The 27125-nt window shown below is 37.8% G+C and overlaps 2 protein-coding genes across 3 annotated transcripts in view; both read left to right on the top strand.

Annotated features, from left to right (window-relative positions):
• Positions 1-1435, top strand: part of pld5 (phospholipase D family member 5) — a 30992-nt gene extending 29557 nt beyond the window's left edge. For both annotated transcript variants that reach the window (XM_084426249.1, XM_084426250.1), the window contains exon 10: positions 62-1435. In XM_084426249.1, coding sequence (XP_084282375.1) covers positions 62-312 — 251 coding nt within the window. In that variant the 3' untranslated portion in view covers positions 313-1435. The remainder of the gene's footprint in view (positions 1-61) is intronic.
• A 5308-nt stretch (positions 1436-6743) lies between these two features.
• The window catches only part of ccdc88aa (coiled-coil domain containing 88Aa), a 28714-nt gene continuing 8332 nt past the window's right edge, over positions 6744-27125 (top strand). The window contains 21 exon segments of the mRNA XM_084426239.1: positions 6744-7387; positions 7998-8098; positions 10639-10744; positions 16245-16314; positions 17119-17177; positions 17350-17433; positions 17772-17912; positions 18172-18338; positions 20856-20937; positions 22113-22271; positions 22651-22797; positions 22923-23070; positions 23297-23901; positions 23990-24117; positions 24243-24384; positions 25766-25804; positions 25806-25881; positions 25884-25918; positions 26152-26313; positions 26824-27013; positions 27016-27100. Coding sequence (XP_084282365.1) covers positions 7328-7387; positions 7998-8098; positions 10639-10744; positions 16245-16314; positions 17119-17177; positions 17350-17433; positions 17772-17912; positions 18172-18338; positions 20856-20937; positions 22113-22271; positions 22651-22797; positions 22923-23070; positions 23297-23901; positions 23990-24117; positions 24243-24384; positions 25766-25804; positions 25806-25881; positions 25884-25918; positions 26152-26313; positions 26824-27013; positions 27016-27100 — 2786 coding nt within the window. The 5' untranslated portion in view covers positions 6744-7327.

The following is a 27125-nucleotide window of genomic DNA, read 5'->3' as shown; positions in this document are numbered from 1 at the left end:
TCGTTAATTCCTGTACAATTTAGCATACTGCACTTATTTATTCAAACTTTCTCTCAAAAAGGGAATCTGGACTGGGTTGGGAGTGAGTTTGCCTTAAACGCAGGAGCCGGGCTGGTGATTCAGGAATTGGAGAACCAGCAGAAAGGGCAGGACTCGATTGTAGAGCAGCTGACTGCTGCTTTTGAAAGAGACTGGTTTTCACCTTACACAATAAGCCTGCTATCTGGTAGCACAACCCTTCAGGAGAGCCAGCATGGGAGGCAGAAACTGCAATCTCTGAAGACAAAAGCAGAGAGCAGAGAGCATGAGTGAGCGGCGGGAATTTCTCTCTGAAGCGGGACCAATAAGCCAAGGACTTTGTGCCTCAGAACATCTGTGCCATGACTTACATTTTGAGTTTTCAAATGCCGTCAATGGAACTGAATTATAATCTCTGAAGGATTTCTGCGAAGGAAAAAGATTTTTGTGTGTGCTTTCTTTTTAACATTATACAGTACAGCACTTGTAGTGGAAAAACAGATTACACTTTCACTGAACCTTTATATAATGCATGCCTATTTAGATAAACAGAACTATGACAATGATTTACTCCAATATTCAGACTTTTCTTATTTTAAACCAAAATATTCAGAGACTCAATACTGCTCATGGAAAACTGTCACGAAAGGACATTACCAAAATTTTATAAACATTGTGTTTTTCTCAAGATGTTCATTAGCAATCGTTTTTTTTTTTTTAAATCAAGCACATTTTTACTAAAATAAATTTTGAAAAGATCTGCATATATGCCAACACACGTGCGCAATACATACGCTGCATTATACTGTCATTGCTTTCTGGTCGACTAGATACTGTGGCACATCTTACACTGTGTATATATATATATACATATATAAAAAATGTTTACATGATGCAGCATGCACAGCCTTGAAGTAATGTACAATCGTACGCACAAGAATAGACTGTTTTTCTTATTGAATACTTTAAGCTTATACCCTTTAAATGTAGCTTTATATAGTAGCTTTTATATGTAGCTTTATATCCTTTAATTGACTGTTTTAATGGAAGAGTAATGTTTTTATTAAACAGTCATTGCTGATAGTTGATCTTATAATACAGACGATATATGTTGCATTGATTTCCCAGTAGTTTGTGGCCTGATGCTTGAGCATGTTTTGCCTTATATGCTGCTGTTGCTTTCTGGATGACTACCTCTTATGATGCATCTTATGATATACTGTATACTTATAGACATATATAATAAAACTGCTTTCTGCAGCATGGGTCATATATTGGAATGAATTATAGTCCCATGTCCATTTTTGTATGGAATGAACAATTTATGATGTGATTAAATGTATAGCACCTTAACCGACTGTTATAATTAAATATTAAAGAGTTAATTAAAAATTGACTGCCAGTTGCCAAATAGGCAACATATGTCCCATTGATTTCTCACTGTGTTGATGTTTAGTCATTTGTGTCAGCAAACCTTTCTCAGAACCAAATCAATTTAAAGCCTGTCTCAGGGGAGCAATTTGTTTGGCAGAGCCAAAGCAGTAACAAATTGTCTGAATTCATTCATACTTCTCACACTTCACATCTCACTGAACACATGGAAACTCACAGGCAAATGTTCATGTTCCTCTTAAACATAATCATCTATAAAGAATACAAATCATAGGCATACACATATTTTTTAATGATAAATTGCATGGTCAATAAATTACAAAAGCAAAAATGTTATATTTTTCTTACAAAAAAACACATCTCTTGACTTCAGAAGGCTTTTATCAAGCCCCTGGAGCTGCATGGATTACTTTCATGATGGATGGATGCAATATTTTGGGCTTCACAATCTAAGGTACCATTCACTCATTATAAAGCTTGGAAGAGCCAGGATATTTTTTATATATATAATTCCGATTGTGTTTGGTTTAAAGAAGAAAGTCATATACACCTAGGATGGCTTGAGGGTGAGTAAATTATGGGATGATCTTCATTTTTCACTAACCCTTTAGCTTTAAGCAATTTTTTATGGAATTGTAGAAAATACTGCTCTCTGAAAGACTTTCCTGGAATAGCTGTCATCATGATTTATCATGCCAATATATCATGGCACTAGAACCTGTAAACCATACAAAAAAACATTCTGAAAAGAGATACACCGTTTTACGCTAATTAACCAGCATGATTTGTTGCTGTCAATCATTTTACATGTCCACAGTAGGCAGTCCATGAAGGAAACCAGAAGCTCCAAGTGAGCTGATTTTGGAGGGTGTGAAATGTTCATAATTTTTCATCTGTCAACAATGTATAGGCTATAAGTAGGAGACTAAAAAGCGAGAGGAGCAAAAAGAAGTACCATGCTAGATGCTACGCCAAAAAACCTCGAGTTAAGATGAGGCTTGTGTAACACTGTGGCTAAAGTCTAGCGGAAGTTCTAGAACGGTTAAAGGGGTCCTATTATGCTTTTTCACTTTTTCAACTTTAGTTAGTATGTAATATTGCTGTTTGAGCATGAAAAAGATCTGCAAGGTTACAAAGCTCAAAGTCCACCCCAAAGTAGATATTGTATTTAACAGAATCCACAATGAACGACTTGTTTGGACTACAACGCATTTTTTCCGGATCTTGTGACGTCACAAGATGTTTCTCATTTAAATAATTCCTGCCCACGGAATACGCAAAAAAGAGGACGAGGCCTGGTTGAGCTGCGAAGACAGCGTTGTCGCTCTGCCAAAGAGACGCTGTTATTGTCCACCCCGTTTCCAAAACTCATTTGTTTGACCTTCCTAAGGCTGACGAATTTAGAGTGGTTAAAATTTATTTTAAACGTTGTTTCTGAACATTATAACCCCAACGTTTGTCTGTGTTGCGGCACATTTTATGGATAACAGCTTCCAGAACCATGGTTCCAGAATGGTCCCAGCCTTTGCAGAGCTGTTATCAACAATTTCCTCAGAGTTTGACTGTTTTGCTATTGCTGGGGATTTTAATATCCACATAGATAATGCAGAAACCAATATGGCAAAAGAAATCATAACTGTTTTAAATACTTTTGATCTGACTCAACATGTACACGAACCCACACACAATCGTGGGCACACTCTAGATTTACTTATCAGTAAGGGTCTAAACATTTTCATCGATTGTTATTAAGGATGTAGCACTGTCTGATCATTTCTGTATTTTCTTTGACATATTGATCTCTCCTACTATTGAAGCTAGATCTGTGTCTGCCAAGAAGAGATGCTTAGATGAGAACACACTAGTGTACTATTTATGAAGGCTATATCTTTAACACCAAGCATATCTGCTAACTCTGTTGATTCTCTCCTTGAGGCTTTTAACTCAAAAGTACAGAGTGTAATAGATGATATTGCTCCTGTGAAAGTCAGTAAGAAGAGTGGCAGACAAAATCTATAAAGACAGCCTCCATGCTTTCAATGTGGAACTAGGCAAAGCTAGACAGACTTTCTTCTCAAATATTATAAACAGAAACATAAACAACACACACACTCTTTTTGCTACTGTAGAGAGTCTTAAACTCCCCAAGCCAGATTCCCAGTGAAATGCTCTCAGACGGCAAGTGCAGTGAGTTTGCTTCCTTCTTCTCTGAGAAAATCAATAATATCAGAAAGGCGATCAGCATATCCTCGTGTGGCACTGAGGTCAGACAGATCAGACCATTGTCTGATTTTGAAGAAATTAGTGGTACAATTTTGGAAGAAACAGTACAGCACCTTAAAACATCAACCTGCACCCTTGACACAATCCCCATGCACTTCCTTTTTCAAAAGTGTGTTAAACTGCTTAGAAGCAGATCTCCAAGAAGTGGTAAATTCCTCACTTCTCTATGGGACTTTTCCAAAGTCCCTTAAAACTGCAGTTGTCAAGCCCACCCTGAAAAAGAGCAATCTGGATAGCAACATATTGAGCAATTACAGACCAATCTCAAATCTTCCTTTCATAGGCAAGATCATTGAAAAAGTTGTCTTCAATCAGCTGAACAAATTCTTAATCTCAAATGGATACTTTGACAATTTTCAATCTGGTTTCCGTCCACATCACAGCACAGAGACAGCGCTCATAAAGATAATAAACGATATTTGTTTAAATAGTGATACAGGCAAAACATCAATTCTGGTACTCGACCTCAGTGCTGCATTTGACACTGTCGATCATAACATACTTCTTGACAGGCTGGAAAACTGGGTCGGGATTTCTGGGATAGTCCTAAAATGGTTCAGGTCATACTTAGGAGGGAGAGGTTATTGTGTGAGTATAGGAGACCATAAGTCTCAACGGACATCCATGACGTGCGGAGTCCCTCAAGGCTCAATTCTTGCGCCACTCCTGACCCACTGAGCCAAATAATGAAAAAGAACCAAATTGCTTACCACAGCTTTGCAGATGACACACAGATCCACTTAGTCTCCTAACGACTACAGCCCCATTGACTCCCTGTGCCAATACATTGATGAAGTCAACAGTTGGATGTGCCAAAACTTTCTTCAGTTAAACAAAGACAAAACTGAAGTCATTGCGTTTGGAAACAAAGATGAAGTTCTCAAGGTGAACGCATGCCTAGACGCTAGGGGTCAAACAACTAAAAATCAAGTCAGGAATCTCGGTGTGATTCTGGAGTCAGACCTTAGTTTCAGTAGTCATGTCAAAGCAATAAATAAATCAGCATACTTTCATCTCAAAAATATTGCAAGAATTAGATGCTTTGTTTCCAGACCAGACTTAGAAAAACTTGTTCATGCTTTCATCACCAGGAGACAGTTGCAGCTCATACAGAACGCTGCTGCCAGGATTCAGACCCAGAAAATATGAACATATCACACCAGTCCTCAGGTCTTTACATTGGCTCCCAGTTACATTTAGGATTGATTTTAAAGTATTATTACTGGTTTATAAATCACTAAATGGCCTAGGACCTCAATACATTGCAGATATGCTCACTGAATATAAACCTAACAGATCACTCAGATCATTAGGATCACATCAGCTAGAAATACCAAGGGTTCACTCTAAGCATGGCGAGTCCGCTTTCAGCTATTATGCCAGCCGCAGCTGGTAGTCCCATTCAAATCCAGACTCAAAACACATCTGTTTAGCTGTGCATTTACTGAATGAGTACTGATTACACCGTATTTTATTTCTGCATCCTCCTTTTGATTCTAAACTCAAATGGTACTGAACATTTTTAAAATATGGGGGAAATAATGTGTTTTTTGAACAATCAAGCATGAAAGCATAGTACACCCCAAAACAAAATCTAGACTTCGTAAAAGGGCATAATAGGACCCATTGGCTAAGCTTTAAAGGGATACTCCACTTTTTTCGGAAATATGCTCATTTTACATCTCCCCCAGAGTTAAACAGTTGAGTTTTACCGTTTTAGAATCCATTCAGCCGAACTCCGGGTCTGACGGTACCACTTTTAGCATAGCTTAGCACAGATCATTGATTCTGATGAGTCCAGTAGCATTTCTTTCAAAATGACCAAAGAGTTTCAATATTTTTCCTATTTAAAACTTGACTCTTCTGTAGTTAAACCGTGTACTAAGATCGACGGAAAATGAAAAGTTGCGATTTTCTAAGCCTATATGACTAGGAACTACTCTCATTCCAGCGTAATAATCAAGGAACTGTGTGTCTGTACCATGAGTGCAGCAGGCGTAATGATATGACGCAGCGCCTGAAAATAGGTCTAATAGGTTAGACAAACTTAGTCCCGGTCACGTTGGAAGAAGTTACCGAGCTGGGGACTATTTTCAGGCGCTGCGTCATATCATTACGCCTGCTGCACCCATGGTACAGACACACAGTTCCTTGATTATTACGCTGGAATGAGAGTAGTTCCTAGCCATATAGGCTTAGAAAATCGCAACTTTTCATTTTCCGTCGATCTTAGTACACGGTTTAACTACAGAAGAGTCAAGTTTTAAATAGGAAAAATATTGAAACTCTTTGGTCATTTTGAAAGAAATGCTACTGGACTCATCAGAATCAATGATCTATGCTAAGCTATGCTAAAAGTGGTACCGTCAGACCCGGAGTTCGGCTGAATGGATTCTAAAACGGTAAAACTCAACTGTTTAACTCTGGGGGAGATGTAAAATGAGCTTATTTCCGAAAAAAGTGGAGTATCCCTTTAACATCGCTCAGCACCTCTTTAGTGCAAGTGGAGCCGCTAATTAGTCAAGAACCTGATTCTGTCTTAACTAGAATTCTCAACTCTTCCGCAAGATGGCGCCAAAGCCTCTCATTAGATTCAATTACATTTAATCATAGCAGACGCTTTTATAAAAATCGACTTACAAATGAGAAGCGCAATATAAGCAGTTTAGTCTAACGCAGTATAAGCCGTATTTTTTTATATAGCTAGATATAGAGTAGACGAGAAGAGAAAGAAAATTAATGGATCAAGTGTTGCCGAAAAAGATGCGTATGCCGTTTCTTGAAAATAAGATAATTTAGTGAGCAAAACACAACTTGCCCTGTACAATTGTTTACATTCATCGTATGAGATATTGACTCACAGACTATAGCCTACATATTTAAATGAACCCTTTCCACGTAATTAAAACAGTTCAAAGGTATTGACTCCACCCCTCAGCAGAACTTGTTGATGTGGTCATTACAGCCTATAATGACGAGTTAAAGCACAGTCCAAGAGAGATTATATTTTAACTGGTGATTGGGGGTTGACGGCTGTTGTTATGGTAACAGATTAAGGTCAGAGATGTACTAAACCACTGATACTGCTGTCCAGATCAGATGCTGCTGGGACGGAAAATGACATAAACACCCAGTAAAACTTTTTCACTTAGACCTTGTTTTTTCCCCCATTTTTTGACGAAGGAATCATGAAATCGCACTGAATGACAGTTCATTTTAGTTATTCAAATCTTATGTTCTTTGGATTCTAATAGCTGGTGGCCTTTACTTTATAACTTCACATGCACTGTAAGTGCTAGACCTCCAGCAGTCACGCGCACTGCAGCTTCGGCGTGGTGTCGGAGTGACTCCGGAAGATGCTGCAGTCCTGATGGAATATTTAAACGGCAACATTCGGCGTTTATTTTCAATCTAATAACAGAAACCAGTTTGTTGACGAGGAATGAGCTACACGAATTCTACGAGGTCTTGCGTCGCAGCGGTGTGAATTGCAGATTTTGTTCAATGATGCAGCGACATTTCCTCTGCTCAGCTGCCTATGGAGAGGGTTAAACATCAGTGCTGGATTTATATGGCTTTGTGTTTCTTCCAAGTGTTTTTGACTTGTAAATCTGTCTGATCGCGTAATATTAATATGGAGGGTGACATTCCAGACATATTAGAGCAGTTCATGAGCAGCTCTCTTGTCACTTGGGTAAGTTGCAGTTTGTTACATGCATGTGTGTGTGTGTGTGTGTATGTTATTTTTTTTCTATAGGCTATCTTTGTTTTGTTCTGTAATTGTATAGGTGTATATGTTTCTATATTGTTTATCTTTTTGTGGTTTAGTGAATTGCTCTATATATCATTTTAAATGTATCTAAAAAGGCTATAGTGGTCTATTCAATGGAAGGTTCCATTGTGACAACTTACCTCATGTAACTTACTGTAACATTTTCCTCCTCTATGGGGGCATGTTGTCACAAAAAGTTCATTTTAATGTAGCCCAGACTTTTAGGTTTAGGTTGTTTTCGTTATAGATCATAAACATGCTCTGAGAAATATTCACTGGAGTGAAGTGTATGAACTAGCCCTGGTTTTCACTGATTATTATATTTTTGTAGTTTGCTTAACTGTCCTGCAGTGTGACTAATGTGTTTAAGAGTACAAATATATCATGTAATTTCTCAATTTGAGGTCTCAAAATGCCACAAATATGCATGTATAATTCGATAATTGTCATTTATAGAGAATGTTCCTCTTCAGGACACTGCTGTCACTTCATGACATGTCACTTTAACTACCCATGTATGTCTGTCTCAAAGGTTAAGACATTTGGTCAACTAGGTGACAAGGAGGGGAACTTGCTCTCTGAATACACTGAATTAGTGGACGGAATATTCTTGAACAAGATCATGAATCAAATGTAAGTATGTGTATGTCATAAATCTGCACACAGATATATTATCAGAGCACTTAATTCAACTTCAACTCAACTCAACTTCTTATTTAAAAAACGAAATGGGACATACCGTTCAAAAGTTGGGATCATTAAATTATGTTTTGAAAGAAATCCATACTTGTATGAATTTAATTCAAAAGGGACATTAAAGTGATATTTTATTGTTACAAAACATTTCTATTTCAAATAAATGCTGGTTCCAGTTTCCACAAATATTTAGTTTTTCAACAAATGCAGTTTCCACACAAATATGAGGCAGCTCAACTGTTTTCAACATTGTTAATAATAATAATAAAAATGTTTCTTGAGCAGCAAATCAGCATATTAGAATGATTTCTGAAGGATCATGTGACACTGAAGACTGGAGTAATAATGCTGAAAATGCTGCTTTGCCATTACAGAAATAAATTACATTATACAAATATTTAAATAGAAAACATTTATTTTTTATCAAATAGAAAACATATTGTAAATGTTAATAATATATGACAATATTAGGGTACAACTGGACTAAAGGCACACCTTAAGAAATGTGCTTTTCACTATACGTGTATTATATATGTTTTTATTGAACATTGATGGAGCAACAGATTTTGTGTGAAAATAAATCACAAAAGTGGTTAATTTAAAAAAAAAATCAAGGTGGGCCTTTTAACCCAAACACACTGGGTAAAAGGCTCACCAGCTTGGGGCAAAAGGCACACATTATTTATACAAATACTTTAGCTAAAATAATATGTTTTTTATTAATGTCTAAGTTAAAATTTGTTCAAAACAATTTTAGCAACGTTTGTACTATTTTTGGTTTGTTTTTATAAATAATATATATATTTTTTTATAAATATACTGTCATTAATATGTTCATTTAAAAAATACAGAAACAAAATGAATCAAAAAAAGTAAAGATTCTGAAAGCATTGAAATCCCATAGTAAATTAATATAGTTTTACAGTAGTAACAAATAAATATGACATTTTATTATTTGATGTGTCATTATAAATTTGGTGATTATCTCTAAGGTGGACACCCTTGATATATGATATTTACCATCTGAATATAACCATGTAATGTCAACAAATGGAAAAATCAGCCAGCTGTAGCCTATATTATCATGTTAATTATGGTGCCTTTTACTTTTAATTCCATACTTTTACATATTCTTCCGTTATTGAAAAATTGTTGCTTTAATTACCTTGAACGAAACTGAAAATCATTAACAAGACCTTTGTTTCAAAATATAGTCAATCATTTTATTGATTCTCCTTTGCTACATAAATCTACAACATTTTTAAAAACATTAAATATTAGATAAAATTAGCGCAGAATCAGCTTTGCGTTGCCGTCCACAATCAGCCCCAAATGTTTTTTTTTGGATCAAATAAATGCAGCCTTGGTGAGCATTAGAGATTTCTTTCAGAAACATAAAAAAATTCTTGCTGACCGAATGATCGTGTATGTGCATCAAAGGAAACTTGGCACACATTCAATTAGCTATTGAGTCTAATTTATTCATCCAAAGCAATTAAACACTTAGTTAAGTGCTATGCTTAAGGGCAGACTGTTGAAATGGTTCTCTCAGTGACTTTTCAGTTCACAGGTTGTTGTTGCACATGTGATCAAATTCGTGCTCCCATTCCAGACGCGAAGTTACCACCACCCTTTGGTGTTGTTTGCGTCTAATATCGGCATTTATTGCAGACGGCATGTGTTTCAGCTTTTAAATGACTCATTCCATGCAGGAGCCCTAAAACACTGTATGCTTTGTCATGGCAATGAAGGAACACTTTGTAGTCGGTCGTTCAGACTGTTCAGCTGGACAGAATTTGGATGGGTGCATATGGGTGAGTTGTTTTTGCCCCAAATTCTATTTCCATCTCCGAGACAAAAATCCATAGCTGGTTTTAAATGTTTAAAACACATCTGTGCCATTGCAGGGTAATGTGTGTATATTTAATTGCCATTTAAAGGATAGTTAATGCTGAAATCTTGTATTCTCATGATGCAGAGGTAGTAAACAGTACAGCATGAAGCTGAAAACTGTAATCCCACGGATTCAGGGAGGATGATGGATTGGAAGATGATGGATTAGAGCTTGACCATAGACTTTTTTTTTTTTTATGGTGGCACGGATCACATCCCATACAGAAGTGCATCATGGGACAGCAGTGTTTCAGGTCACTGTGTCAGAACTCAAACTTTGAGCTGCTGAACTAAGAGAGTTAAAGTCTCAGTCAAGACTTGACCTGAACTGAATTCTGCTGCTCTTTGGCTCTGTGTGTGTCTGCTTTAGTGCTGGCTAGTTGATGAATGTGAAAAAAAAAGAAAAAAAACCCGGAATGAATGAACAGATTGTGTGTCGTTGCTGTTATTGCTCCTACCCTTAGTCCAGGTTAATATAATAAGCAGGGCTTCAGAAACAAGATGTTTTGGATGCTTCTTGCTTGAGTTGATTTTATGTTACAGGAATACATTTTTCTCTTTTTTTCTTTTTGTTGTTGTTGCAGAAATCCCAAAGGCACTGTTCAAGTTTTAAACAAAGTGTACAATGATGTCGGCCAGAGAGCTCAAAACTTGTCTGTCCTCATTTACCACATCAAATCATACTATCAGGTAAGTCACAGAGAGAAATGCAGAGTACCTTTCGGAGCAGAAACCGAGTGTGTTTTCAGAAGTGAAAATCACATTCATTTTCTCTATGGACAAATTAAATTGTACTGATATTGCATTAACCTCTTAAAACAGATGAATTAAATGTAAAGAATGTAAAATAAAAATGCTAAAGTTTATTTAAAAAAAATTTAAATAAAAAAAACTAAATATCAATATATTTTTGCTGAATTCCCAATGAAGAACTACACTACCCTTAAAGGAGTCATAACCTGCAATTTTCACTTTTCCACGAGAATCAATGTATGTTATGATCGACTAACGATTATACACTGGCCGGGAAGCCGATATTTAAAAGTGAAGCGTTTGTTTACCTCAGGGTAAATAAACCAGCGCGCGTGCACGCGCACTCAAATACGAGATTTTGATTTCAACTCCCTCTTGACGTCATGAGGTAGTAGGATATACCATATATGGACACCGCAGCAGGAAGCCCCCCTTCCCCTCTCCCCCTCATATTCAGTTCAGTCGAGAAAGATGGAGAAACCGAGTGCACACCGGACTTGCTCTGTGGTTGATTGCCATAAAAAACATGTAAATGTGTTTTATCTCCCAAAATCGGACGAAACTATCAGGGACCAGTGGATGAAATTCATTTTTAATGACGCTGTCCCAACAACCCTTTCAACTGGCGTGCAGAGCCATATAGAGCGTCCACGACAGCCAAAACATCGCATTGATCTCGCGAGACAATAATGCCTTCAGAAATAAGGGTAAAAGTAGGTCTGTGTTTATTTTTTTTCCACTTTTCTTTTTTAGAAGGGCCTGAAAGACTATAATACAGCAGTAGGTATCCAATGTAATACTAGGTTATGACTCCTTTAAAGGAACACGCCGACTTTTTGGAACTTTAGCTTATTCACCGTATCCCCCAGAGTTAGATAAGTCCATACATACCCTTTTCATCTCCGTGCGTGGCGTAACTCTTGTCTGGCGCACCCACCGCTAGCCTAGCTTAGCACAAAGACTGGAGGTAAACGGCTTCAGCTAGCATACTGCTCCCAATAAGTGACAAAATAACGCCAACATTTTCCTAAAATATTCAAACAGATACAACCATTACCTCTTTTTTTTATAATGGCAACTTACCTGATTTCTGTTCAGGGATTAAAGGAACATGCTGACTTTTGGGGACTTTAGCTTATTCACCGTATCCCCCAGAATTAGATAAGTCCATACTAGGCTTGGCACGATAGTCGGTGTTACCGGTGTTACACGGTGTTCAGTCGCAACACCGGTTTCATCACTTGCCCACCGCAGCACCGCAAAAAAAATGTTTTAAAGCAATTACGCAGTATCCGTATTTTCGGTCACCAGTTGACTACCGTTATATGATCACGCTCAACCATTCAAGCGCGACAAAACAAGAGACCGCGCTGTAAGTCCTGCCTATTACACACACGTGCGCACACACGGAAAAGACGCGCGTCAGTATCGAGTTCTCTTTTCGGCCTTGAACAAAACATAACACACACAAATTATGCCAAAATGTCCGTTTTGTTGTTGCGTTTTTCATGAATAATAACGAACCCACCATTCAAAACACTGTGGTTGAATCCGAAATCGCGCCCTATACCCTCAAATCGGGCGTTATTGTTCTCAACATGATCTCAAGCAGTGAAAAATAGAGGACACTGACAACGCGCTGAAATACAGGACCGAGCAGGTAATATTTAATATGAAACAAAGTCTTAACTTTCAAATTTGGTCAGTCAAACAAAAATAAAATAGGCCTACCGTTTTTTGTCTCTTTAATGTGTCGTGACAGATTGCCTCAGTTAAAGCCAAGTTCAAATCCACCGAAGTTAATCAATAACTCTTCTGACTGCTTTGTCGCACAAAAATGGTGGAATTTGATTGGTCAGATCGCATGTCAATCAAACTCAATACGAATGATGAATTGACGCCATGTAAAAAAAAAATTTACATTACTCTAACACCCCCCACCCCCACGATGAAACCGGTAATACCGGTGTTGTCACAATTCGATTAACCGGTGGGAGAATATTATCACCGTCACATCTCTAGTCCATACATACCCTTTTCATCTCCGTGCGTGCCGTTACTCTGTCTGACGCACCCACCGTTAGCCTAGCTTAGCACAAAGACTGGAGGTAAACGGCTCCAGCTAGCATACTGCTCCCAATAAGTGACAAAATAACGCCAACATTTTCCTATTTACATGTTGTGATTTGTATAGTCACAGCGTGTACAAATAACAAGGTCACATGAGACACAGCTATCTTCTAATCGTATATATACTGGGAACTATATTGTCAGAAGGCGAAGCACTGCTACTTGGGCGGAGTGATTTGCTCGCAGCACCTGAGAAGCCCCGTGGTGAGGAGCAGAGAGTTCGCTCGGAGATGGAGTAAATCACTCCGCAGAAGTAGCAGTGCTTCGCCTTCTGAGAATATAGTTACCAGTATTTATATGGTTAGATGATGGCTGTGTCTCATGTGATCTTGTTATTTGACGGTGAATAAGCTAAAGTCCCCAAAAGTCAGCATGTTCCTTTAATCCCTGAACAGAAATCAGGTAAGTTGCCATTATAATGAAAAAAGAGGTAATGTTTGTATCTGTTTGAATATTTTGCAATAAACAACAAACGTCGTACAATTAAACTTACAATCAATGACTTACAACCAATACAAGTGATAAATGCACCGTTAGATATGGTAATACACAGTCATGTACCTTTTCCCCCGGATTTTAAGGATTTTTTTTTTGTTTTGATATCAAATGTTGTAATGTTGTGATTCATTTCTGAGTTGGTTTGATTGCTTCAAGGCTATATTGAATTATTGGATTCCTTTGGAGAAAATGAATAAGAGATTTACTACCAAAACCAGGACCAATACCTCTATGGCCCTGTTTACACCTGGTATTAAGATGCGTTGTGGTTGACCGGATCACAAGTAGATGAGGGAGACACATTCCTGTTTACACGTGGTGTTTTAATTCATCTCTTTTGTCCACTTTCAACCACTTCTGTTCTGATTTCTTTGAGGGGAGGGTCTATGGGCAGGTAAATGTATGGGCTTTTCACACAATTTACATATGAACGAGAAAGGAGACAACGGAAAAAACATACGTAAAGCAGCAGCTTTAGTTTCTGCTCTGACAGCCGCAAGACCAGCCGAATGCTGTGAGTGTGTGTTAGAAACGGCAGTTGCGCAGTAATACTAATGTAATGCGGTCACAGGTGTATGTTTGTTGAGTCATTTACAACGGCTTTGGACGCGGCTCAACCAATCAGAATCAAGGACTGGAACTATCCTTTTTATAAACCTGTATTTAACGTCATCCACTTGTAATCCGATCGACCAAAACGCATCTTAATACCAGGTGTAAAGCCCAATTTCTGCCTAGTCTTATGTAAAGCAGAGAAAAAGGTTAATACATAACCTGAGTTATTATTTCACATATGTTTTTCCTGCATGCATAAGTTCATTGTTAAGTTCCTCTTTATTATACCGGATTCTGCTTATTCCAAATGGAGGCCCATTGGGTGGAAGGGCAGGATTTAAAATCATACCCTAAATTTCCTGCTACCCCCTTCCGCTCACAGAGAGCCCACCCTGAATCCTGCACATCTGTCCGTGTGGAAATAGTCTCGCCACCAAACCTACAAGCTCCTCTCAAAGAGACTGGCCTAGATATCAGCACACCAAGCCAACATCTGTGTAATCAGTAGCTAGGAAACAGCAATGGCCTGGAGCAAAGCTGGAAAATGACCCATTTTACATCCCATGAGACCTGTCTCTCATGGTGCCGGCTAAAGCGGTCAAAGTAATGAAAATGACCTTGAATACAGACAAGGCAAATAACTGAATTATTTCCTGTTGCTTAATTGTCACTGGTTTTCAATTAGTCAGTGAAATTACTGTTTTGCAAAACCATAGTCTTAAGTTGACACAAGGTCAGTGCTCAAGAAATGCAAATCTAATCTATATAAATGCGCATAGTGCATTTAAAATAGTGTGGCATAGCAGAGCTGTTCATACTCAGCAGCATTCATAAAAAGCACTCTGGAATCGTTGGGATTGACTTCATTGACTTCCCTTGAGTTTTGTTAACCTGAGGAAATTCAGAGCGTTTAATCATTGATCTAGCTTATTCAGCGAAACTTAAACCGATCTTGCCTTAGAAGAATCTGCATTAACGAATTCCCATATGGAAAAGGGACCAGCAAAATAAGCCCACCCATACCTTTGTTGATTTGTGTTGTCGATTTAACTTGCACATTGAAAAGCCCTGGACGCTCTGGGGCATCTGCTGGCCACAAAGAGACATTATTAAAGGGATAGTTCACCCAAAAATTCTGTCGTTAATTACTCACCTTCACATCGTTCCAAACCCGAAAGACTTTTGTTCATCTTCGGAACACAAATAAAGATCTTTTTGATGAAAGCTACTACCACTTTGACGCTTCAAAAAGTTCATAAAGAGATCGTAAAACTAATTCATGTGAGTTGAGCAGTTTATTCCAAATCTTCTGAAGAGACTCAATCATTTTATACAGACTTAGATTTAATTTAGGCTTTTATTCACATTTAAACATTGATCGGCGAACATAAACAGAAGCAAACAAACCTCATTGGTTCTCGCTGAAGCTCAAACGTGCTGCGTAACACGAGAATGAACCTCATTGGTTCTCGCACGTCAAGCGAACATGCTTGGACTTCCGTTTACCACAACTGATGTGTGAGTTGATGAATGTTAACATAAAAAGCCTAAATTCAATGTGTTGAACACTATAAAGCGATCGTGTCTCTTCAGACAATTTTTAACCAAACCACTCGGTTCATATGGATTAGTTTTACGATCTCTCGTAAAGATCTGAGAGAAGTAAGCTCTCAGATTTCATCATTTCATTTGCGTTCTGAAGATGAACGAAAGTCTTACTTTGAACGAAATGAGGGTAATTAATGACATCATTTGTATTTTCTCTTGAGTTTAATAACTATTAATACACATTGTCATGCTGATTGCTCTGTAATTAACGGTTATGTGGCTTTTTAAGAAGGTCTTATAAGTCTTTTAGTGAGCACTGTGTAATCTAACTTCTTGAATTATCTCTGCATTGGTCCTTTAATGTGTTTTTTTTAGACATGAATAATATTGCAGAGAAGGGTGACCACAACATTCAAGTTCATCTGAAACACCACATCAAAGTTTAATAATTGTCTTGATTTAAACCATCCCCAATGGGTCTGCACACAAGTTTCCTGAACTCTCTGAGACGTCTCTGAACAATTACCCCGGTCCCCAGTCCTGCCTGTAATTTACTGCTTGAAACGGCTGAATGCAATGAAACTGATAGCAGCTGGGTCTGTTTTTGCTCTTTAATAAAACTGAAAGCTGCTGCTTTTTGAACAAGATTCTGTGTATCTCACCTCTTCCATCTCCTGTTTCTAATTTTGCATCCTATTTACTGTAGGAGACCCTGCATCAGCTGATTATGATGTCTCCTCCCAATGTGCTGCTTCTGGGCAGGAATCCGCACTGTGGTACGTCAGCTATTGAACAACAGATTCTGAGAAAGTGCTGAATAGTTCCAGAGGCTCGAATCTAATGACGCACACACAAACAATACATCAGGAACTCTTACAGAAATCATAAAGCTACTGTGTGTAATTTAAATGTTACTTTCCCCTCTCAGCACCGCCTTCATGTCCCCCTGTTCACTCTTATAGTTTCAGAAGTTGTTAACATCTTGATCCATGATATCTTTGTTCAGAATAAAAGTAGTGGGAGGCATTCGTTTTGATTGACAGTATTTCCCTCATCTAAGTACACTACAATTCAAAAGTTTGGGGTCAGTAAGAAATCTCTAGTTTTGTTCAGAAAGGATGCATTAAATTGATCAAAAGTGGAAGTAAAAACATTTATAATGCTACAAAAGATTTCTATTTCAAATAAATGCTGTTCTTTTGAACTTTCTATTCATCGAAGACACCTGGAAAAAATGTATCACTGCTTCCACAAAAATGTTAAGCAGTTTTCAACATAGATAATAGTAATAAGAAATGTTTCTTGAGCAGCAAATCAGCATATTATAATGATTTCTGAAGGATCATGTGACACTGAAGTCTGGAGTAATTATGCAAAAAAATTCTGAAATAAATTACACCTAAAAATATATTAAAATAGAAAACTTAAATTGTAATAATTAGTTTTTACTGTATTTTTGATCCAATGAATGCAGCTTTGCTGATTATAAGAGAATTCTTTCAAAAACATTTGGAATGGTAGTGTTCATTTGCATTCCATTGTAAAGCATTTAATTGTTTTGAATGAAACCTTTTTTCCAGAGGAAGGTCTAGAAGAGATCAGGAAGTTGCTGTTGCTGTTGCTTGGCTGTGCTGTGCAGGTAATATGTAGCTGTGTGCACTTATTAGATTATAATATTAAACCAAGCACTCGACTATTCAGTTAACCTTTCATTGTACAAACTGGCTATCAAATTGACTTGTCATTTTAATCAAAATGAAGTACTAGTTAAGCAGTATGGAGACCTAAAACTGTCTGTTGCTGTTTTGCAGTGCGAAAGAAAAGAGGAATATATCGAGAAGATACAATGCCTTGATTTTGACACAAAAGCAGCAATCGCAGCTCATATCCAAGAGGTACTGGTAGATACTACAAGACACACTATTGCTTGGCAAATATGGCACATATTATCTGTATAGTCATGCAGTAATTATATTCGATTGGACTTCTCAGGGATAACTAATTTAAATAATCTCTGCTTGAAAGAAGCCGCCTACAGGCACAATGTGTGTCTTAATATCTTAACAAGATGATACATCAGAACACCTTTTGTTTTCATATTGTGAATGACATGCAACTTCTATTATCTATTATGCACCTTCTTGCCAGGATGTGTTTTGAATTTAGCAGTAGATAAATGCCACAAAATGTTATGAGGCTCTAAAAAACTACTTTTTTTTTTTTTGCACTCCAGGTGACTCATTGTCAGGAGAATGTGTTTGATCTGCATTGGTTGGAGATGGAGGATGTGTGTCCGGAGGAATGGGAAAATCTCTGCAGAAGCATGAACATTAATCTCAAAATGTTAGTGGACCAGCGAGACCGGCAATTTGAGGTATCTTCAAAAGTCATTTAGAAATGAGCAAATTAATTTCCCTCTCCACCTTTCTGGGAGATAATCATTCAATTTAAAGAGGTTTATTGTGCTTGGCTGCAGTACGAAGGAAAATAACTTGTAGCCGGTTGCTTAAAACAATAACCAGCCAATGCATGTGACTTTAAATGCCTGTTGGCTGAAGCCAGAGCAGTTTATTTTGTTAACTAGTTCATTCTCTCGTCTAACCCTTCTAATTTTTTTCTGTGTCTGCTGGTAGTTCATCGTGGAGCTGATGCAGGGGAAAGAGACGATGAAGTCTGTAGTGTTTGGTGATGACTCCTCCCTCACAGAGTCCGCTAGCAGCCAGCTCCCTTTATCCCAGCAGCATCTGGCACTAGAGCTGACGGACGCTAAAACCAAGATCAAACGCCTCAGACAGGAGCTGTGAGCATATGCACACACACACACAAAACTGACCTACACATGAACAGACATGATGAGAGAAACAAACCCAGAGCAACTTGTATGTTTATGGGGGTGTGTGATCATGGTTCATAGCTTTGACTTCCGGTTTCAATGGGAAATAATTGAACACATAAAAGAACAGCTGCACACATCAAGTCATTAGCCTGGGTCTTAGTGATAGACAATATATTGGCTGCCATATCTGCATTGGTCAACATTATTATTTATTTTTTTATATATGTTAACATTTTCAATTAATATTGAAAGCTTATAATACTTGTTTTCTCTGTCTACAATAATATTACTTTTATTTATATAATTCATATATTTTTATGTAATTATGCATCATTTGCACCCATCCCAAAGTTCCAATATAAGGTAATCTTTTATTGATTCACTTATGTGATAGTAAAGGTCCAGTAATTAATTTATAGTAACTGGTTCTGTGGTTATGGTAAGATGTCTGTAGGAAGCTTGCCTCAGATTAAAAATACCCTGGCACAGTGCATGGTCCGTCCTTATTCTGCTGACCCACTTTTATCCTCTTAGTGTAATGCTACAGACAGTCAACCCCCCTCATTTCCGCCCATCCGTCCTTCTATCCATCAATTTTTTCCATCCATCCACAAACTCACTGTACAATACTGCTCATACTGCTGCATTCTTAAGCTTCTATTCTGGAGTATATCCCGGAGCAGCACTTGAGTGTTAATGTACAGCACAGCTTTCTCGGAGTTTTAAAGTGAATATGTGATATGTTTCATTCACCATACAAAGGAAATGAACTTGAAAAAAACATATTTTGTAGTGATGCACTGAAATGAAAATTTTGGACACACTGGGTTATGGAATAATGATCGACTGTTTTAATTACATAATCATTTTTAGGTTATTATACAAAATTTGTAGAGTGACATTACAAATATTATATGAAGTTCGGGTGGAATATGTTCAGATAATCTACCCATAAGCACGAGAGTACCTGTATATACTGTAGGTCTTTTTTCAGCATCCCCCCCACCACCCTCACACTCAACTATTCGTATCCCAGCAGGGAATGGACTGCAGTATTGACTTCTGATACAATTTTGACACACTATGCTAAAAACGGAGCACAATGATGTTAAAATAGGCCAACTGATTTTTGTTGGCTAATAAAAGCGCATCAAACCTAAAAAGTGAGATGTAAGTTGTCTCTCACTGTCTGTAAAATGAAAAGTGAGAAATGCTATTTATTAATGAACCAGTTTTCACAAGGGCTATACAGGTGCTGGTCATAAAATTAGAATATCATCAAAAAGTTGATTTATTTCAAGAATTCAACTTAACAGGTGAAACTAATATATTATATAGACTCATTACATGCAAAGTGAGATATTTCAAGCCTTTATTTGTTATAATTTTGATGATCATGGCTTACAGCTTATGAAACCCACGAAATCAAAATCCCAGAAAATTAGAATATTACATGAAATCACACAGTAATTACACAGTAATACCATGGTCATTGAACCAGGTTTTGGTTATTTTGGCAGTGTGGGCAGGTGCAAATCCTGCTGGAAGATGAAGTCAGCATGAAGTGCTCTGAAAATGTCCTGGTAGACGGCTGCGTTGACTCTGGATTTAATAAAGCACAGTGGGCCAAAGTCCTCTTTTCTGATGAGAGCAAATTTTGCATCTCATTTGGAAACCAAGGTCCCAGAGTCTGGAGGAAGAATGGAGAGGCACACAATCCAAGATGCTTGAAGTCCAGTGTGAAGTTTCCACAGTCTGTGTTGGTCATCGGCTGGTGTTGGTCCACTGTGCTGTCCACTCAACGCAGCCGTCTACCAGGACATTTTCAGAGCACTTCATGCTTCCTTCAGCAGACAAGCTTTATGGAGATGCTGAGGATTTGCACCTGCCCACACTGCCAAAAGAGCCAAAGCCTGGTTCAATGACCATGGTATTACTGTGTGATTTCATGTAATATTCCAATTTTTGGGATTTTGATTTCGTGGGTTTCATAAGCTGTAAGCCATAATCATCAAAATTATAACAAATAAAGGCTTGAAATATCTCACTTTGCATGTAATGAGTCTATATAATATATTAGTTTCACCTGTTAAGTTGAATTCTTGAAATAAATCAACTTTTTGATGATATTCAAATTTTATAACCAGCACCTGTATATTATTGGGAAAATGCATTTATTTTCAATATCACATTGTGCTGTTTTTCATGTCAGTTTCTGTAATTTGGATTTCTTAAAGTAGCAGGTTTGTTGCCTCTTTGTTAGCTGGTGTGTACTTGTAATAGATGTGCATTTGTGGACACACTTGCATGTGGTTATATTTGCACGAGTACTTATGCTTATGTGCACACATATTTGGGTGTGTGGTTGTGGGCATCCTTGTTCTTCTCTGATTAAGTAATTGCATGTTAATCGCTCTTCTTAACCTGTATGAGTGTTGAATCTTTAAATCTCTCAAACATCTGTTTCCTGTGTCCAAACAGAGAGGAGAAAAGTGAACAGCTCTTAGACTCCAGACAGGACCTGGACAGTGTGGAGGCGGAGATTAAAAGACTCCAGCAAGAGGTACTGAAAATAAAATGATCTCAAACTCCTATTAAGAACTTTCCCTGACACTTTTTTTTAAGGGTTCAATTCTCGCTATTAACTAGTTGCTTATTAGCATGCATATTACTAGGATACTACTAGGATATTGGCTGTTTATTAGTACTTATAAAGCACATATTAATGCCTTATTCTGCATGACCTTATTCTACATCCTTTAATCCTACCCATTACCTAAACTTAAAGACTACCTTACTAACTATTAATAAGCAGTAAATTAGGAGTTTACTGAGGCAAAAGTTGTAATTAATAGTGAATGTGTTCCCCATACTAAAGTGTTACCGAACTTTCACAGCCATTTTTATTTTGCTACATATTTACTTATTACATATGAACATTGTTTTATGTCATAGACATGACAACTTCTGAATAACACCATCTCTTCCTAGTAGTAGATTGTAGTAGTAGTAGTAGTTTATTGTCATTCCAACACATGGTACATGAAAGGAATGAAATGACGTACTCAGGTCCCAGCAAAAACGCAACATAGCAATAAATAACAGCATTTTAATAATAAATAATAATAATATGTTATCAGCAATATAAAACATAAATAACATTACTAATCCATCAGACACACAAGTAGTAGAATAAATAAATAATACCCTCCACACTTACACACCATATATTAAAATACGCCTAAGAAATTAAGGCTAAAATCAATTCATCACTTTAACAGTGTCCAAATAACATTTATCATTAATACCGTTATCACACAATGGAATACACATATTTTAAATGCAACACTATGACGTAGAGTTCATCAGTCTTACCACTTCTGGAAATAAGCTATTTCTTAGCCTGGTGGTTCTGGCCCTAATGCTGCGCAACCTCTTTCCTGAAGGGAGAGTGGCAAACAGACCATTCTATGGGTGGGAAAAGTCCCATAATGCAAGTTGCCCTCCTTCTGCATCTGGTGATGTAAATGTCACTTACAGTTTGCAAACTGTAATTGATAATTCTCTGGGCAGACTTAACTACCCACTCTAGTACACCAAACTTTTATTTCAAAAGGTAAAGAAATGTCCAATTTAGTTGTGCTATACTTGTTTAAATATTGCTACGTTCTTTATTTTAATGTAATTTTTTTCTTCCTTGCTACCTGTATCCTGTCTACTTTTGTCGGTCCGCGGCAGAACATGCAGCTGTTAACAGATGCTCGAGCAGCAAGGATGTACCGTGACGAGCTGGATGCGATGAAAGAGAGAGCCATCAGAGCAGACAAACTGGAGAGTGAAGTGGCTCGCTACAGAGAGAAACTTCACAACATGAACTTTTACAAAACCAAACTGGAGGTGTGTATAGAAGAATGTTAATGTGTGCGTTTTTGAAAGAAGGCTCTTGTGCTCACCAAGGCTGCATTTATTTGATCAAAAATACAGTGAAAACCTTAATATTGTGCAATATTATTACAATTTAAAATAATTTAAAACATTTTATAATATCATTTATTCCTGGCAAAGCTGAATTTTCAGCAGCCATTGCTCCAGTCTTCAGTGTCATTGATTCAGAAATCATTCTAACATGCTGATTTGGTGTTCAAAACACATACATTGAATGAATTTCCAGGATTCTTTGTTGAATGTTAAGTTTAAAAGAAAGACTCCAGATTTTTGAACAGTAGTGTTATATGCATGAGAAATCTCACCTTAACTTTCTTTTTGGCATTGACAGGAGCTTAAGGAGGATAATCAGGTGTTGATGGAAAGTAAGGCCATGCTGGAGGAACAGCTACAGAGCATCAAAGCACGATCTGACAAACTGCACCATCTGGAGAAACACAACCTCCTACTAGAGTCAAAACTTCATGACATTGAAGAGGTGAGGAAAAGGAAATGATTCCCATTAAAAGGATCTGCTGCAATACTACTATGTACCCTTTTCTCTTTTTGCCACTCCAAGTTGTTTTCTTATTCTGCTTGACTTGGCTGTCTTATCTGTTTTAGGAAAGAACTGTGGACAGGAGACGAGTAGAGGAGCTGCTGGAAAGGAACATCATATTGGAGCTCTCTCAGAAAAGAAGTATGGAGGAATCACAACGCTTGGGCTGGGAGCTAGAACTCGCCAAGGATCCTCAACAGAATTCAGGAACAGGTATATGTATATATTAGCACTGCAATTTAACAGTGCTAATGCTCATCGACCATTGTGCCATTGAATAAGTCGCCATAAGTTACTCAAAACTTTGCTTTGAAATGAACATCTTGATAGAAACATAGAAGATTGCAAAAAATGTATTCCACTACCATCTCATTGATCATTTGACAGGTAATAAATGAACTTAAACTTGAATAAACCTAAAATGTGTTTATGATTTTAGAGCTGAAGTCTTTGGGCCAGGAGGTAACTGAAAATACACGTAGCAGATTGCTGAAACTGGAGAAAGAGAACCAGACGTTGTTGAAGTCCCTGGAAGAACTTCAAGGTACCAGTCACCCATTGAATGAGTTTATTTCTAAATCGAAACATATTGAGGAGCATTGGAGGATCAGCAATCAGTCCCTTGACACAGAAAATCTGCATGCATCCATGGAAAATAATAACAGCAATCTACATTGTCTTGAAGTGGAGATCCATGAATTGGAGATGAAGAACCAGAGTCTTCAAGTCAATGTAAATCAAAACCAAGGTCAAGTAGATATAGAAAACAGAGGTCTAGTGCATGAGAATGGACATTTGGAGCAAGACAGGAGTTGTCTGGAGAAGGAGAATCGGAGATTGCTGCAGCAAGTGAAGATCCAGGAGGCCTCGTTGGATAGTTGCAGTTTGAAGTTGGCGGTTCTAGAGAAGGAGAACCGTACCCTGATTAAAAAGACTACCTGTCTCAGTGAGGCTTGTGTCAAGAACAAAGAACTAGAGATGGAAAACCAGGAGCTGATTCAGCAGGCTGGAGTGGACAAGAGGATGCTGGTGACATTAAGAGAGGTTACCACTGCATTGAATGCTTTGTAGATTATTATGCTTTCTCAATGTTTTCTTATTTTTCTTAAATTTACTATTTTCTGCTCTAAAGGAGCTGCTGGACCAGAGGCTGAAATTGCAACAGAAAGAATCTGATCTTGAGAAATTGACTTATGAGCTGGAGAGAATAAAGTTAAACCAGGAGACACGAAAGAGAGATCACGAGGCTGTAGACCAGGGGTATCCAGACATTCACTTATATATTCAATCAAGCCCAAGGTAATACTTTTAAATGTCAGATTCCTTTTTAGACATGTCTAATGGCCAACTATCTTTTTCTCCCTCACTCTCTCTTCCACGCTCAGTCAGTGTAAGCAGTTGGAGTCAGAGCTGGAGTCTTCTCTAATGAAATCCCTGAAGATTAAAAAAGAGAGAATGGCTGCCCTGGAGGCCCGTCTGCAGGAATCGGCCAAGATAAACCAGCAACTACGAAGGGATCTCAAAACTGTGAGTCAATGCCAGTTTACCTGCTAGCCATTTTGCTAACATGCTTGAATGGGGAACCCAGCTAATAGGCAACGTTCTGGTAAGGTTCTCTCAAAGTTATGAGCAAACGTTCTTTCAGTAATCTTAATAAAACATTTGTTATTTGTTAACAATGTTTTCTGGTCTTTAATTATGTTCACAAAACTTTTTCACAAAAACATTATCTATACATGGTTCGTGAAACATTTTAGTTGGACATCTAACATTTTAGATGTTACTTTTTCAGGGAATATTCGACAGTAACATCCCCAATATGTTTGCAAAATGGAATGTTCCCTTATTGTTGGCAACCAAGAATTTTTTTTTTTAGAGAACGTTTAGAGAACATTCAGAAATAATGTTTTCATAACTTAATGTTAGCATTAGTTAACATTAGCAAAGTGTTCTTTGAACATATTTGTTCGTTTGTTAACTGGGAAAGTCCAAAACCGTTTACCAAACTTATGTTTCACTTATTTTAAAACCAATAAAAGACATATTTTAAAACCAGTTAGAATCTGACCAAAATTGTATCTCAAATCAGGCTAAAAACTGTATTTTTTTTAAGCTGTTCCAGATAATGTACATGACTAGGACATGTTTGCGCCAATATGGTCATTGGCTCTTTTCATTTGTACACAAAGCGTTACATTGCATTCAACGAATAGATTAGCATTGCAGCATGCCAGAGCAAGTTGTGTCACATTTACCATTGTTCAGCACATTTTTTGCGGGACAAATACAGTAATTTCAATAGGAATCCATGCGATCAGTAACTCCATGTCAAGGCAATAAAATTCCAGATACACATTAAATATTTCACATCTGGTTCAAGTTGGTCACAAGGATTGGCTGCGTTGACCAACGCTTGATTTGAAAGTGGCTTCTTTGTGTTCTTTTCATACATCATACATCACTACACTATTGACAATAGGTGATGGAACTTTTATGCTCTCGAAATGTTGCCAATTTCGCTAATGTGACTAGCCTGGGAAAACCCTGACAAACTTCCGCCAAATTTGAGATTTGCTCTGCAAGTCCGTCTGGCCAAGAGCCCATTCAAGCCCATTTCCAATTTTTCCAAATCGAGGCACCAATCACAAACGTTGAGGCGGGCTTTACATGATGACGATCGCTCTGATTGGTTTTAGGTCTATCCATTTGCACCCAGAGGCATTTGAGCGACGTCCGTTGGTGACGCCCCTTGGAAATGGGCTGTGAATGAACCTTCCCAGACCCACTCTAGGTTACAACTGAGAAGGGTCTGGTGTCAGCCAGGCTATAATGTGACCGCACCCTTAACAAGACTTTCTGTCTCCTTAGAATAAGAACAGTATGATTTGTGATTGATGAACTGTTGCAGGTCAAACAGAACTATGAGGCATTGCTTCAGAGGGAGGAGGGAGGAAAAGGCAGGACAATGCTCTCCACCAGAGAGGCCATGGCACAGAGAGAGTCAGGAGGCCACGTGGGCATTGCTCAGGTCAAAGATCGACTCATTGAGGTGGAGAGAAATGTGAGTCTCATGATGGAGGCAGTGTCCAGACCCACAGTCAACGGGGATTTTGCCATGAAATTATGTTTAATGCCTGCTAAGCATCTTTATAACTTTACAGCGCATTATACACTTTTTTGTCAGTACATGTATTCTTTAGAATCAAACACACAACATTGCTGGTTGTAAACATCAAGCTATACTGGGTGAGCTAGAGGAACTTGACATATCTTCCATTGGTTTGTCTTGTACAGAATGCAACATTACAGGCTGAGAAACAGGCATTGCAAACACAACTGCAGACCTTGCAGGCGCAGTCAGATGGGTTGCAGGCACAAATAATTGCATTGCAACAGCAGACGGCTTCCTTGCAGGAGAACAACACAGCACTGCAGACACACAATGCACAGCTGCAGGTAAGTCACAGTAAATTAGGAATGCTGCCTTATATGCAATATAGGTATTATAAAACTTTCTATTCATCAAAGAATGCTGAAAAAATGGTTCACTGTTTCCACAAAAAAATTGAGCAGACAATTGTTTTCAGCATAAATAAGAAATAACAATAATGATAAGATATGTTTCTTAAGCACCAAATCAGCATATCAGAATGATTTCTAAAGGATCATGTGACACTGAAGACTAGAGTAATGATGCTGAAAATACAGCTTTGCATCACAGGAATAAATTACATTATAAAATATAATAACAGTTATTTTAAATTGTAATAATATTTCAAAATATTACAGTTTTTTTTGTATTTTTGATCAAATAAATGCAGCCTTAGTGAGCAGAAGAAACTTCTTTCAAAAACATTAAAAAATCTTACCAACCCCAACCAGTAGAATGCTATAATAAAATATGAAAGGTTTAAGTGGAGACCATTTTAGATCTAATCAGTCATTGGCCTATCTTTGTCCTCCTAGGTAGAGAAGTCAACTTTATGTTCCCAGAATTCCTCTCTGATGGCTCAAAATGAACGGCTCCAGCGGGAACGGCAGAGTTCTGAGGCTGAGAGGGAAGGTGCGGTACGAGAGAGAGAAGATCTGCGCACCGTTAATGAACTTCTTCTCCGGGACCATGAGAGATTAAGCGTCCTGCACGAGAGACAGGCAGCAGGTTGGAGGTGCTGTCCCACAGGTACTCAACAATGGAGAACAGTCACCGAACCCTGGAGATAGAGCACAGATCACTGGAGGACAGGTTAGTACACATACCATAGATGTCT

This window comes from Rutilus rutilus (genome assembly GCF_951802725.1).
Source record: "Rutilus rutilus genome assembly, chromosome: 12".
NCBI lineage: Eukaryota > Metazoa > Chordata > Actinopteri > Cypriniformes > Leuciscidae > Rutilus > Rutilus rutilus.
This window is presented reverse-complemented; position numbering and strand designations above follow the sequence as displayed.